Source organism: Silurus aristotelis, assembly GCF_946808225.1.
Source record: "Silurus aristotelis genome assembly, chromosome: 14".
Taxonomy (NCBI): domain Eukaryota; kingdom Metazoa; phylum Chordata; class Actinopteri; order Siluriformes; family Siluridae; genus Silurus; species Silurus aristotelis.
Genome location: NC_139587.1, coordinates 17,330,342 through 17,346,655, shown reverse-complemented (window position 1 = coordinate 17,346,655; position 16,314 = coordinate 17,330,342). Strand labels below are relative to the sequence as shown.

The window sequence follows — 16,314 nt, the reverse complement described above, 5'->3', positions numbered from 1 at the left end:
ACATAGCATTTCGATTCTTTCTTACCTGTTGAGCCAGTGGCTCAGGTCAGGAATATGTGCCCACTGTACCCCAGTCTGGTTGAGAGACCTGAGCATTCGGCAGCATGCCAGAGTGAGGAGTGGTGTGGCCAGTGCTAACCACTTCTCTGAGTTTGCGCTGACGCCAAGCTCAGCTACCGGAGAGAAAGATGCACCTTTTTCCTCCATGGTAGAAGGCAGGAAAAGGCTTTCATCCTCTTCTTCACCGGGGCATCTCTTTTCTCTAAAGTACTTTCTGCAGACATCTTGGAAGACAGCCAGACACAGAGTGTTGAGCAGGAAGTACCAGGTCTGGTGTTCCTCTTCTACAAAGCTGCTGGAGGCCAAGCTTAGAGTGTGGCCAAGTGTGCCAACCAGGAGCAGGACATCCAGTTCAGACAGATTCCACTCTCTGGAAGAGGTCTGAGAGAGAGAGAGAGAGAGAGAGAGAGAGAGAGAGAGAGAGAGAGAGAGAGATGTAAAAAGTATCACCTATTACATGCACACTCACACCCGCTGACTGTGTGTCTGTGATAGCTCCTCTCTCAATCGAGCTCTCAGCCGTGTTAGGCTGTGCTGGGAACTAATTAAAGGACTTTAAATTAAATCATAGGAATAAAGGTGTTAAGAGCCTGGAATGCAGGCAAGTGTAAAATGTACTCTGTGCCAAATAAGCCACACTGAAATCAGCGGCAAGATTCCTGCAGTGCAGAATGCTGTTGTGAAAGGAGGAGGCTTAACCAAATACCTGTTAGGTTCAATTGAACCAGAACCAAGTTCCTGCCCTGAACACTATGGAGGAAAAAAAACAACTATTTGAGAAACCTCATGCTTATACTATACATAATTGTAAGTTAAACACAGACTGGGTGTAAATCCAGCAAAATATTTTAGTAAACTGATCCAAGTACTTAAAATACCGTAGCTGAGATGATAAATGTAGTTATTAAAAATTGTTTCATAGTAGTTGTTTTCAAAGCTAACTTTGAAGCTTCTTGCTACAAATAACATCATTTATGTATATGATAACATGCATTTATGTAATGAATTAATAAATTGTTCTGTTCAATCAAAGCATTTTAATCAACATATTATGTCTATAAACAAATAAGAAGATTTCCCAAAGTTTGGTCGCAACCCAATACATTCAGCACACACAACTGTGTGTTTCAGCTTCAGCAGACATGGTATGAAATAAAAGTATATGTAGAAACAGCAGCTGGATGCAGTTCGGATATGATACAAGTGTGATTTGTAATACATTCTAGAAATGATATATAGTGAAGGCGACATAAATATCAATAAATCAATATGAGTATGAATATTTATTAATTAATAAATATATATTAAATATGTATATTATGTAAAATGTATAATAAATAATTAATTAATAAATGTTTATATTAAAAAGTATATTAAACACTATTAATAATATTTAAAATGAAAATGTTATATTATAAAGTAGATAAATACATTTTAAAAATAATAATTATTGGTATAACTAATGTTATATTAAAATGAATAATTATAATTAGGAATAGAAATACTACTACTAGGGGGAGTGGTGGCTCCAGCGGTTAAGGCGCTTGGTTGCCGATCGGAAGGTCTGGGGTTCAAGCCCCGGTATCGCCAAGCTGCCACTCTTGGGCCCTTGAGCAAGGCCCTTAACCCTCTATGCTCCAGGGGGTCCCTTACGGGGGAAATATCAAGGTCCGTGACGTCGGAGTGACGTGGGGCCGCCTTCCCGTGGGCTCACCACCTGCAGGAGGGACCGTAAGGGACGGTGCTGTGAGGATTGGGCAGCAGTCGAAGGCGGGGGCCTGCTTAGACTGCTGCCCCCGCGACCCGAATTACGGATAAGCGGGAGAAAATGAATGAATGAAATGAATGAATACTACTACTACTAATGATAATATTAATAAATGCATATCATTTGCAAGTTACATTATTATTATTAAAATAATTTTTTAAATATATTTAAATATTTATCTTTAAGTAGCTCATTGGATCAAACATGCGGATGATCCCCTGTGGCGACCCCTGATGGGAGAAGCCGAAAGAAATACAGCTCATTGGATCAGAAACTAGAATTAAAGACTTATTTGTTATGTCAGAATAATTTTTCACAAAATATTTCAAGATTTTTTGTTATTTCTTTTCTCTTAAAAAAAGAAAAAAAACAGGAAATGAATTAAAAATGCCCAGAGGCACACATGTTTAGCTCTACCATGAAACAAAACATAAATCACTTCTTTTATAAGCAATGAACTAATCACTATTGGTTAAGCAATGGGAAGTTAATATCTTCCATTCAGTCATGTGGAGATCTTTGAAGCAGTAACTGTAATAATAATAGAATAATAAATGCATTATAAAAGTCACATATTTATTAAGAAGGCTGTGGGCTAAACAAACACACACACACACACACACACACACACACACACACACACACACACACACACACACACACACACACACAGGCATGCTACAGTGCTTCTGTCATTTTGTTATTAAACAACTAATGGGAGCAATGTTTAAAGGGCTAAGCAATAAAAAGTGGACAAACATACCACACGGATTTTGCCCACTGCATGCCAGACCTACAACAGTAAAAATTTCCCCACAAGAGAGTTTACAACACACGCTACTGCTGTGGATTAAATAGCACAGGAGAAGTTTCTTTAAACAACATAAACAGCATAATGTAGCCTGTTAATCATTGCTATGATTTTAAGGATTCTTCAAAACATACATTTGCAGTGTTTTTCTAGAGAATAGCTAAAATATTGAAAAAATTCTAAGTAATAAAAATACCCCGGACCCTTCTTCCTGCATCTGTGATATGTTCAAGAAACACACATCCACAGTCTGTCTTCCCTTGTGTGCTAATAAAACCCTAGTTAGTTACTTCTGATGCCTGAGCATCATGATATATACAAAAACCAGTAGCCATGACTCCAGTTACCATAGGGACATCCTGCTCCTGTGGGCTGTGACAGGGTCTCAGTGCAATGACCAACGGACCCCCATCCATCAACTAGAGTAGCACTGAGAAAAACTTAGTTGGGGGGAAAATGAATTGTAACCAACACCCCACACTGACATTTGTGTACAATCAGGGAGAGGGGAAGGAAAAAACAGCGCCGCCCCCTCCTTCCCTTTTCTTCCTCCCTCTCACTCTTTCTCTCTGTCCCCCTTTCTTTCTTTCGAGTCATGCTTGATTCACCTCTACTAGAATATTTGCATCCATAAAGCTGCAAACTCTCTGGAAACCATCCATTTGGAGATTATATTTGCCAGAGTAAGTTTCTCTTTGTTTTGGTCTCTGTTGGTTATGGTTTTTGATCTCAAAATAAGAAGAAATCATGGTGGGGCTAAAATAAGAATAAAAAATAAAATAAAAAAAAAGATTTTTTATTTATATGCTAATTCAGTGCATCCTATGAGTAAAACAATCCCTCTGATAATTGTTTCGGTTTGTTATTTGGAGCACTTCCCATCACCAGCAACTTATCAAAACCTGTATCTCCAAATAACTGGAGGTTTCCCTACAAGACAATAAAGACTCAAGGATTATTAGAAATGTTTTTCCTAGACTAAAGAAGACCTCCTTACTATGTTGTCCCGATGCTAACTCTCTCGCTCTCTTTCTCTGCATGCCTGGGTTTTCTCCGATATTATTCGTCTTTCCAAAACACGTGAAAAGCACACAATAAATTCTCCCTAGTTGTGAAAAAGTGTGTAAATGTCACGGTTATGCCAAAACTGCCACTATACTACATTCGTCCACCAGCACCTGCATGTCACATGTCTCACGGATCACTCAAACCTGTTCCTTGTTACCCCTATAAGCACCCCTATTTCTGTTTCTGTGTGTGTGTATCATTTCAAGCTTGACACATATCATTCATGTTTCTCATACATGATAGTTACTGGAGTCTAGTTCCAAGGTTGTTATTTTGACCTGTTTATTTTAGTAAGATCTGGACTGCAGGCTGGCCATTTCAGTACCCGGATCTTCCTTCTACGCAGCCATAATGTTGTAATTGATGCAGTATGTGGTCTGGCATTGTCATGTTGGAAAATACAAGGTCTTACCCGAAAGAGACGACGTCTGGATGGGAGCGTATGTTGTTCTAGAACTTAGATATACCTTTCAGCATTGATGGTGCCTTTCCAGATGTGTAAGCTGTCCATGCCACACGCACTCATGCAACCCCGTATCATCAGAGATGCAGGCTTCTGAACTGAGCGCTGATAACAACTTGGTTTGTCCTTATCCTCTTTAGTCCGGATGACACGGCATCCCAGTTTTCCAAAAAGTACTTAAAATTTTGATTCGTCTGACCACAGAACAGTTTTCCACTTTGCCACAGTTCATTTTAAATGAGCCATGGCCCAGAGAAAACACCTGTGCTTCTGGATCATATTTAGATACGGCTTCTTTTTTTGACCTATAGAGTTTTGGCCGGTGACGGCGGAAGGCACGGTGGATTGTGTTCACTGACAATGTTTTCTAGAAGTATTCCTGAGCCCATGTTGTGATTTCCATTACAGTAGCATTCCTGTATGTGCCATCTAAGGGCCCGAAGATCACGGGCATCCAGTATGGTTTTCCGGTCTTGAACCTTACGCAAAGAGATTGTTCCAGTTTCTCTGAATCTTTGGATGATATTATGCACTGTAGATGATGATACTTCAAACTCTTTGCAATTTTTCTCTGAGAAACTCCTTTCTGATATTGCTCCACTATTTTTCACCGCAGTTATGGGGGAATGGGTGATCCTCTGCCCATCTTGACTTCTGAGACACTGTTTTACTCTTTTTTATACCTAATCATGTTGCCAACTGACCTAATAAGTTGCAAATTGGTCCTCCATCTGTTCCTTATATGTACAATTTACTTTTCCAGCCTCTCTTGCTACCTGTCCCAACTTTTTTGAAATGTGTAGCTCTCATGAATTCAAAATATTTTACTTTCAACATTTGCTATGTTATCTATATTCTATTGCGAATAAAATATAAGTTTATGAGATTTGTAAATTATTGCATTCCTTTTTTATACACAATTTGTATATTGTCCCAACTTTTTTGGAATCGTGTTTGTATTTCATTTAGACTTCACCATCCAGTTCATCCCAGAGGTTTATTGTCTTGTCTGACGAACTGGGTTCCAGAAAGCTGCAGTCCAAATGGAATTGCAATTTGTATTTCTTTTACCCAAAATAAGCCACCAACCTTTCTTGCTCCAAAAAAGCCTAAAAAAATTAAGTTCCACCTCTATGTGTGACTATGTGGGTGAGGTAGCCTGCTGCCATCCACTCTCCTGTTCTCTGTCTTACATAAGTTTTTCTGTTACAGCCAAAAACGTCAAAATTGGACTGGTCTGTCCACAAAACTTTCTTCCAGGCATTTACTGTCCAATTCATGTGTTTTACGATTATTTTGATAATCGATCAATCAGGACATGTAAGAATTTTTTTTTTTTTATTAGATGTTTTGCTTATTATATATTATATAAAAAAACCCTAATTCAAATTATTATTGTATAAAGATGTACTTTTAAAAAATGCAAAAGCCACATATTGATTTTAATCTTTAATTTATCCATTTTAAGGATTATAGTGGCTGCTTGTTGAGAAGTAAATGGAGGATTTCTCCTATGAACAAATTCACTCATGCATGGTGGTTTCTTTTTGTATAAAAAAAGAATTTAATAAAATAACGCATCTGAGAATGCAAGGTAAAGAAATGTGTGTAAATCAACATTTGTATTGTTTTTAATGATAATTGCAGATGTCAAGAAAACAGGCAGCCAGCTAAAGTTACACAGTATTTGCTTAAAAGACTAGGTGTTACCAAACTTTTGACAGGCACTGTATATTTATTAGATTAACTAGCAGCAGTCAGGTACACCGTTTTAAAGGAGTTGTCTGTTAAACTGGTTTGTCTTTTGGGCCAAACAGAAATCACAATCAGCAATGCTGGCAAGATCAAATAAGCAAAGAAAAGAAAATTGTAATTAAACAAACAAAAAAACCATAATGAATGCTGTTCAACATACACATTACACAACACACCCACTGCAAGTTATTTCAGTGCTAATAATAGCACACGCTACATCAGAATTCTTTCAAGCTGTACTCACTCATATACACAAATTCATGAGCATATATACTTATGCTGTGAACATACACCCACTAAGCACTTTATCAAGAACCCCTGCTCATTCAGGTAATTGTGTAATCATGTGAAACAAGTAGAACATGCGAGCAACCGGCCAAATTCATATAAGCTAATCAGAAGGCACAATAACATAAATAACCACTTTGTACAATTGTGGTGAACAGAAAAGCATCTTAGAAGGCGCATTACGTCAAACACTGAGGTAATTCCCACCACAGAATCAGCACAGCAGATTCCACTATAGTCCTCTCCTCTGTCAAAAACAGAAAGCTGGGACTGCATTTGGTACAGACTTACCATAACTGGACAGTTAAAGACTAGAAAAATATCAATCGGTCTCAACTTCTGCTGAAGCACAGAATTCAATGACAACAACATGAATTTATAGACCAAATCTATCTTAAGTCAACAGTCCAGGCTCATGGTGGTGATGTAAGAGTGTGGGGAATGTGTTCTTGAGGCATTATTTGAGCATCGTTACAGATGATGAGCATCCCTCCAGGTCCACAAATTCTGGTTTTATGAACAAGCCAATGAGCTTAATACTTTGATCTCTATCCACTATGGCATGTGGTAAAAGAGAAGATTTACAAAATAAAAGTTCAAACTTAAATTATCTGCAGAAATTGATAATGCAATCAGGTCAACAAGAGCCAGAATCCTGTGGAATCCATGTCATGAACATTAAACCTGTATTGAGAGCAAACCAAAGCCCTACCTGGCATTAGTATACTGTAGTTTTTCTAATAAACTGCAGTGAGAGGATTCAACATTCATTATGGTCTCAGGATCCAAAAAGTCATCTTTTATCAACCTTACACAGTATTACATGACTCCAAACATTTCACATTTTCCATGTTAATTGAATCACTGTATCTAATTAATCTACAAAATAGACTAATTTCAGCTTTTATTCACTAGATCTTTAGTGGCTTAGTGTAAATCAAAAAGCTTTTTCAAGCGTCCCTGAATATTTGCTGGAATATTTGTTTACTCCTCCTGACAAATATGGTGCAACTTTGTCAGGTTTGTCAGTCCCCTTGCTTTAGGCATGTTTTTCTTTTTTTTTTTTTTCTTTTTTTCAGTCTAAAAATTTTCTTTTGGATTCAGTTACAAGATTTAATGTTTCAACAAAACACTCCCAAAACATAATGCTCCCACCTCCATGCTTCACAGCTGTGATGACATTCTTAAGAACAAAAGGCTCATCTTTCCTCCTCCATACATAGTTCGTACAGTTGATCATTAAGTACAAATAGTTTATCTGACCAAAATTTTGATGCTCAGTCTGGAACGTCTTAGTTTGCCAGTTTAGTTTCTGTGGGCCTGGTTTAGTTGCCTAGATTCTTCATAGAAAAGGGAAAACACTATCTTTAAAAATGGGACCTGCTAAAGCCACTCACCTTCCAATTAACCTCTAATTATGACAAGTGACCAATCAAAAAGTCATTATGTAAATTTCTGGGATCTTTTAGAAGATTTAGAGAGGCAGGTCACTCTTTAGAAAAAAAAGAGTTGCTGGAAGGCTGATATAGTAAATCAAAGCCAAAATAAATTGGTCGCTAACATACAATAATCCCTCGCCACATCGAGGGTCAGCTTTTGTGGTCTCACTGTAACGCTGGTTTTTACATGGAACTTATCTAATTTTGTTTTTTTAATTTTTCCGCTGTATTGCGGGATTACGCTGTATTTAGGTAGTATGGTTGAAAGGGGTCTGGAACGTAAACCCCCGCGATAGGCGAGGGATTAATGTATTGTTTTAAAATGACCTCTGATATTCGGCCCCAAATGACTCACCAAAAGAAATGTGTAGTAACATGAAATGTGTGAATATGACTGACTGACTGACTATCTACACAACAGAATCGGTGTACGTAAATCTTTGGCCTCAACTGTAAATATTATATTACATTATATACTATATATTGCATTTGTGTTTTTAAAATGCATAGAAGTACTTATTTACACTGTTATGGCTCAAAAAACAGGATCCTGGCTTTTTTTTCTGTAACACACAATCTCTCAAAAAAAAAAAAAAAAAAAATAAATTAAATAGTGAACCATATGCAGTAGTGAATCTTACAGTAAACCAGCCAAACAAAACTAGACAAAAACTAGGTCTTCACCTAATTAAAGACTATAAAATTGATTAGGGTACTATAAATAAACAATAAATGTATAAAAAGCCCACTTAGATGTGTTTCACAGTATTTTCTTTAAAGCCTTAATCAAAGCAGGCTGAAGGCATATAAGAAAAATGGCATTCAATGTTAACTTATATGTCCCTGCTTGATTATTTCCATCAAGTTAATGTGCAATGTCCATTTAAATAATCAAACATAAATTATATTTGTGAGCTGCTTTTCATTTTTTTGTCACCATGCCAATTAATTTCATCTGACACTTCTCTGTTCAGTTTAGGATGTAAAAAAAGAAAAACTTGGTGAGTCATCAATGTTCTAGCCAGCTTTCAGTCAGAGTGAAAATGACCTTCAAAAATCATGATGAGCTAGATCATTAATACTCATACAGCATGCATTTTAAACTTACTTCATTCTGACATTTTTATATAAACACCGATCTTTCTGAACTATGCTCGTAAGCGGCTCAACTCTTTACATTACATTTTCCATAAAATCTTGAAAAGACACAGAAAGGAGGCACAGAAAACAGTTCAATGGAAAAAAGATTGGAGACAGACAGAAATCGCTCCTCATCTTTGGAAGCGGTAATTAATTTTAATTGAATCTGTTCACTGATTCTAGGCAGGGTAACATTATTATCACTGTCCCTCTAACAATAAAGGTTCAGCAGAGAACATTTTTCTTAAGGTAGCCTATTCAAAGGGGGAAGGAACAGCTATTTAATAAGACCTTTACATTTAAAAAAGAAGTGGTGGCACTGGAAAGCTTGCAAAAGGTGGGGGAAAAAAGGCTATGTAGCTATAAAGTGTTGCAACTTACTACAGATCAAAAGGTGAACCAATTACCAGGCAAACCAAGCCTGCTTTATAACCAGAGCAGAGCAAACTGAAACACAACTCTTCTTCTTCACACACAAAACTATAGGACAGGACCTCGCTATTAGCTTACACTGTAGAAGAACTAACGTCTAAAACGGAAGCCTCTGTATTAGAGGCAATGAACTCAACAGAACTTGTACCTATGAACCACTGCTGTAATGACAAAGAAGTGTATGATCATTATAAACATATATATATATATATATATATATATATATATATATATATATATATATATATATATATATATATATATATATATATATATATATACACACACACAGTGAGGAAAATAAGTATTTGAACACCCTGCTATTTTGCAAGTTCTCCCAGTTAGAAATCATGGAGGGGTCTGAAATTGTCATCGTAGGTGCAAGACGTCATGGTTTGAAATCATGAAGGTTTCCCTGCTTAAACCAGCACATGTCCAGGCACGTCTTAAGTTTGCCAATGACCATTTGGATGATCCAGAGGAGTCATGGGAGAAAGTCATGTGGTCAGATAAGACCAAAATAGAACTTTTGGGTCATAATTCCACTAAACGTGTTTGGAGGAAGAAGAATGATGAGTACCATCCCAAGAACATCATCCCTACTGTGAAGCATGGGGGGTGGTAGCATCATGCTTTGGGGGTGTTTTTCTGCACATGGGACAGGGCGACTGCACTGTATTAAGGAGAGGATGACCGGGGCCATGCATTGCGAGATTTTGGGGAACAACCTCCTTCCCTCAGTTAGAGCATTGAAGATGGGTCGAGGCTGGGTCTTCCAATATGACAATGACCCGAAGCACACAGCCAGGATAACCAAGGAGTGGCTCTGTAAGAAGCATATCACGGTTCTGGCGTGGCCTAGCCAGTCTCCAGACCTAAACCCAATAGAGAATCTTTGGAGGGAGCTCAAACTCCGTGTTTCTCAGCGACGGGCCAGAAACCTGACTGATCTGGAGAAGATCTGTGTGGAGGAGTGGACCAAAATCCCTCCTGCAGTGTGTGCAAACCTGGTGAAAATCTACAGGAAACGTTTGACCTCTGTAATTGCAAACAAAGGCTCCTGTATAAAATATTAACATTGACTTTTTCAGGTGTTTAAATACTTTTTTGCAGCTTTATCATACAAATAAATAGTTAAAAAAAAATATCATACATTGTGATTTCTGGATTTTTTTTAGATTATGTCTCTAACAGTGGACATGCAACTACGATGACAATTTCAGACCCCTCAGCAGGGTGTTCAAATACCTATTTTTCCTCACTGTATATATATATATGTTTATAATGATCATACACTTCTTTGTCATTACAGCAGTGGTTCGAAGGAAGGAAGGAAGGAAGGAAGGAAGGAAGGAAGGAAGGAAGGAAGGAAGGAAGGAAGGAAGGAAGGAAGGTAGGTGGGTGGGTTGGGTGGGTAGGTAGGTAGGTAGGTAGGTAGGTAGGTAGGTAGGTAGGTGGGTAGGTGGGTAGGTAGGTCTAAATTCCCTTAGGAACATATTAAGTGGTAAACTGCAAGTTTGTTTAGTCTCTGCCTCGAACTTTCAATACATGTTTATTAGTATTTTTATTGTTATTATTATTATTATTATTATTATTATTATTATTATTATTATTATTATTATTAATAAACTGAAAACATACACAACAATGCTAGGGGTGTCACTGTGACTACTCACTCCATACCAGAAACAAGATTTGGTTTTTTTTTGTGCATGCATGAAAACACTAAAGAATTCATATCTCTTCCAGCGAATGTCCAGCTTCAGCGAAGGAGTAAATGAACGAAGGATGAGCGGAATGAAGACATTGGTCAAGTAGAACAGTTGAGTACATCATATCTTTGGAAAATTAAATATTTAAATGCAAAACACACACACACACACACACACACACACACACACACACACACACACACACACACACACACACACACACACACACACAAACACGCACCTGTATTATCCAAATGGGGTCTAACAAATGTAAACTATTTAATATTTTTTTTCCCTTTATTTAATTGTATTTAATCAGTTAAATTTGTGACAATTTAATATATATATAAGATATAAGAAAGTGTATTTATTCAATTAAATTTCTTTATTTCTATTTTTTTATTCTATCATATAAATTATTATTTTAGATATAATTAACCAAGCAAACATTTCATTTAATATTGGTTAAAAAAATGTCTTAATAAAAAACTACAAGCAATTTTATGTTTTGCATTTGTTCCCCCTAACTGTACAAAAACATTTAACCAAAAAGTGATTTAAAAACCAAAGTTCCCACCAAACCATGAATTTATATATATATATATATATATATATATATATATATATATATATATATATATATATATATATATATATATATATATATATATATATATATATATAAACAGTGAGGAAAATAAGTATTTGAACACCCTGCTATTTTGCAAGTTCTCCCACTTAGAAATTATGGAGGGGTCTGAAATTGTCATCGTAGGTGCATGTCCATTGTGAGAGACATAATCTAAAAAAAAAAATCCAGAAATCACAATGTATGATTTTTAAACTATTTATTTGTATGATACAGCTGCAAATAAGTATTTGAACACCTGAGAAAGTCAATGTTAATATTTGGTACAGTAGCCTTTGTTTGCAATTACAGAGGTCAAACGTTTCCTGTAGTTTTTCACCAGGTTTGCACACACTGCAGGAGGAATTTTGGCCCACTCCTCCACACAGATCTTCTCTAGATCAGTCAGGTTTCTGGCCTGTCGCTGAGAAACACGGAGTTTGAGCTCCCTCCAAAGATTCTCTATTGGGTTTAGGTCTGGAGACTGGCTAGGCCACGCCAGAACCGTGATATGCTTCTTACAGAGCCACTCCTTGGTTATCCTGGCTGTGTGCTTCGGGTCATTGTCATGTTGGAAGACCCAGCCTCGACCCATCTTCAATGCTCTAACTGAGGGAAGGAGGTTGTTCCCCAAAATCTCGCAATACATGGCCCCGGTCATCCTCTCCTTAATACAGTGCAGTCGGCCTGTCCCATGTGCAGAAAAACACCCCCAAAGCATGATGCTACCACCCCCATGCTTCACAGTAGGGATGGTGTTCTTGGGATGGTACTCATCATTCTTCGTCCTCCAAACACGTTCAGTGGAATTATGACCCAAAAGTTCTATTTTGGTCTCATCTGACCACATGACTTTCTCCCATGACTCCTCTGGATCATCCAAATGGTCATTGGCAAACTTAAGACGTGCCTGGACATGTGTTGGTTTAAGCAGGAGAACCTTCCGTGCCATGCATGATTTCAAACCATGACATCTTAGTGTATTACCAACAGTAACCTTGGAAACGGTGGTCCCAGCTCTTTTAAGGTCATTGACCAGCTCCTCCCGTGTAGTTCTGGGCTGATTTCTCACCTTCCTTAGGATCATCGAGACCCCCCGAGGTGAGATCTTGCATGGAGCCCCAGTCCGAGGGAGATTGACAGTCATGTTTAGCTTCTTCCATTTTCTAATTATTGCTCCAACAGTGGACCTTTTTTCACCAAGCTGCTTGGCAATTTCCCCGTAGCTCTTTCCAGCCTTGTGGAGGTGTACAATTTTGTCTCTAGTGTCTTTGGACAGCTCTTTGGTCTTGGCCATGTTAGTAGTTGGATTCTTACTGATTGTATGGGGTGGACAGGTGTCTTTATGCAGCTAACGACCTCAAACAGGTGCATCTAATTCAGGATAATAAATGTAGTGGAGGTGGACATTTTAAAGGCAGACTAACAGGTCTTTGAGCATCAGAATTCTAGCTGATAGACAGGTGTTCAAATACTTATTTGCAGCTGTATCATACAAATAAATAGTTTAAAAATCATATATTGTGATTTCTGGATTTTTTTTTTAGATTATGTCTCTCACAGTGGACATGCACCTACGATGACAATTTTAGACCCCTCCATGATTTCTAAGTGGGAGAACTTGCAAAATAGCAGGCTGTTCAAATACTTATTTTCCTCACTGTATATATATATATATATATATATATATATATATATATATATATATAGATAGATAGATAGATAGATAGATAGATAGATAGATAGATAGATAGATAGATAGATAGATAGATAGATAGATAGATAGATAGATAGATAGATAGATAGATAATGTTAAATTAAGAAATGCAACCATAACCACACTCAAGACTGGAGTTTATTATCAAAACAACTGGGACTAAATGTGAAATAGAATGTTCAAAAAGCACATATGAATCTTATGATCAGTTTTCCAAGATAATTTGTGGTATAATTTATTACATTGGACTCTACTGGTGAGTTACTTATTGGTAAAAACAAAGCCTTGGACTAATTCAGGAGAGAAAGAACTTGCACTGGACCTTTAATTTATCATTTGCTTTAAATGACGAACAATTGCAGTTTTTGGAACACAAATAATGCAAACCAAACCCTAAACAGATTAAAACTAATAACCCCAATCCTTTATGCCTTTCCTCCTTTTATACTGTCTTGCTCACCTTGGTCAGCTTGTTATCGGCTTTGTGTGCATGTCTGGCTGCCATGGACACCAGAGAACAAAACAGGGCTGAGGAGAAGACGATGCCGGCAAAGGCCAAGATCCAGGGCAGTGAGCAGAAGTAGCAGGAGGCCTCGGACGAAGTGCACACCATCACATGAACAGAGAAACCCAGCAGGACAAGGAGGTAAAAGGGTAGAGAGAGGAAGGTGGTTGCCAGGGGAACATCCACACATGCAGCGCCACTCAGAGCCTCTGGCATGGCCAACAACAGCATCGCCAGAAGCTGCAATAAGATAAAGACCCAGTAATTAGATCTACATTGTATGGAACATATGAGAAAATAAATTCAAACATTTACACACTATTTCTGTACTTCCCTAATAAATATGACAGTACATTTAAATATGTGACAGATGTTTAAATAGTCAGAAACTGCACAAAATATAATACAGGATTGATTTTTTTTTTGTTTTTTCTTCGTACATAGTGTTTGACTATAACTCTGTTGACACCTACCCATTACATCTATATGCTTTAGTGTTAAGTGTACCTGTACACTTTTGTGAAAACTTTATATTTTGGATCCTGACTGTGGGGATTTTTTTTCCATTCAGTCACAAGATCATTAATAATATCAGGCACTGATGTTTCAACTGAGATCCAGTTCATTCCTCATCTGTTTAGTGAGGTTGTGGTCAGGGCTCTGTGAAGGCCATTCAAGTTCTTTAAAACCAAAATTGGCAAAGCATGCCTCAATGAAGCTCTTTTTGCACAATAATTGTATAAATAAGGTATAGTTTATCGTACCACCATGAAAAAAAAATTGTTTAAACATAGCAACATATAAAACAAATATTGGTATTTTTTAATTTTCTTATTCCCTTTTTTTTAACATATCTATCTGGGTAGCAATGAATACAAAAGTAAAAGCCTGGATACCAAATCTGTCCCGAGTACCTGGTTTAGTGATTTGTCCAACCCTGTACAAAATTCTGCTCACATTGGACTGTGACACTGATATGGTCAGTGTGATCAGCAACCCTGCTAGACTGAACCTGCTGATTAGAATGAAGCAATATTCAAACAAGGCCAACATGCCTGTCTGTGGCGTTGCCCTTGACACATTAATAGGCAAGTCTAATTACCATATCTTCCCCTACCAATTTTCTGCCTAATCCCAAGGCCTGATCCACAGGCTAAATGTTTCTGCACATAGCCTGTCAGTCTCACACCTACCCCATTGTTAAAGTGTGTTTAGAAATACCAAGTGAACGCCTACACATTCCTTCAACTGCATACATGAGTCAAATCTAGAGGTGTAGGCTGGGAATAATGCTTTTCTGGGGGAATCATTAGTTGGGCCAAGCTAGAATGAGTTTTCATTTAGCCAGCAACTGGAATTATTGGTATAGTGCATGTTTAAATTAAATATAATTTACTATACCGTTGTTGAACAAATGGCAATTAAGGTCACTGCAAATAAGCTGCAAAATTGTCTAGATCTTCTCAAAGTGTTGATGTCAAATGGTGCTAATCAAGTCACTGTTCGTTTTCAGATGACAGAAGACAAAAAATCAATTTAGACTCTTGGAAAAGATTTCAAAAAACAACCAGGCCATTATCAACAATTGGGAGATGTGGGGGGAATAAATAATTAAATTATTTATGCCCACTCCTCTTCCAAGGAGTGGGCATCCTAGAAAGATGTGTGTATATTATTGTGAAATAATGGCACTTGTCAGGAGGTGGAATATATTTAGCAACAAGTGAACAGTCAGTTCTCAAAGTTAGAAGAACAGAAAACTAAAAAAAACCCATAAAGATCTAAGTGACTTTGACAGGCAGCCAAACTGTGCATCCCCAAAATAGAAGGATTTTGGGATGTTCATGGTTTGCAGTGGTTTGTACCTAACAAAGATGGTCCAAGGATTGACAACTGGTGATCCAATGACAGGGTCATGGGCCCTCAATGTTCACTGATGTGTTTGGATAGCAAAGGCTGGACTGTATGGTTGAATCAAGTAGAAGTGCTATTGTAGCAAAAATTACTAAATAAGTTAATGCTGGCTATGATAGAAAAGTGCCCAAACACACAGGGCATCACAGATTGCTGTGTATGGGACTGCATAGCCAAAACCTTATAGTAAGCAGTACAAGAGGGTTTTTCCTTTTAAATTAAATGCAAACCATATCAAAATGCCGGCAAAAACACTGGGGGAAAAAAAGCCTGAGGTAGAAATATAGAACTGCCCACATTGTCAGCATAGTCAGCGAAGTCTGACAGTTCCTCAACCTCAGCTACATCACTTAAGTACATAATTGTTCTCAACCAGATATGTGTGCAGATTTTTATTATTTCCAGTCAGTCAACTGCTGTATTTTTTATGATTTCGATGCTTGCAAAAAATATAAATAAAGAAGTAGCTAAAATTACCATGACAGAACAGTGTCTAAGATTTTGGTAAATGATTTTGTACATACCTAAATGTAGAACATTAATGAATGTGGTATTTTTTTTTCTCTAACTGTGCATGCATTATTTCTGGTAGTTTGCTCACACCCACATGAAAG

The 16,314-nt window shown here is 37.4% G+C and overlaps 1 protein-coding gene across 1 annotated transcript in view; it reads right to left on the bottom strand.

Annotated features, from left to right (window-relative positions):
- Positions 1 to 16,314, bottom strand: part of pigg (phosphatidylinositol glycan anchor biosynthesis class G (EMM blood group)) — a 144,851-nt gene that overhangs the window by 58,921 nt on the left and 69,616 nt on the right. The window contains exons 8-9 of the mRNA XM_083561579.1: positions 13,742 to 14,026; positions 26 to 441 (exon numbers count right to left, since the gene is read on the bottom strand). Of these exons, the coding sequence (XP_083417705.1) occupies positions 26 to 441; positions 13,742 to 14,026 (701 nt within the window). The remainder of the gene's footprint in view (positions 1 to 25; positions 442 to 13,741; positions 14,027 to 16,314) is intronic.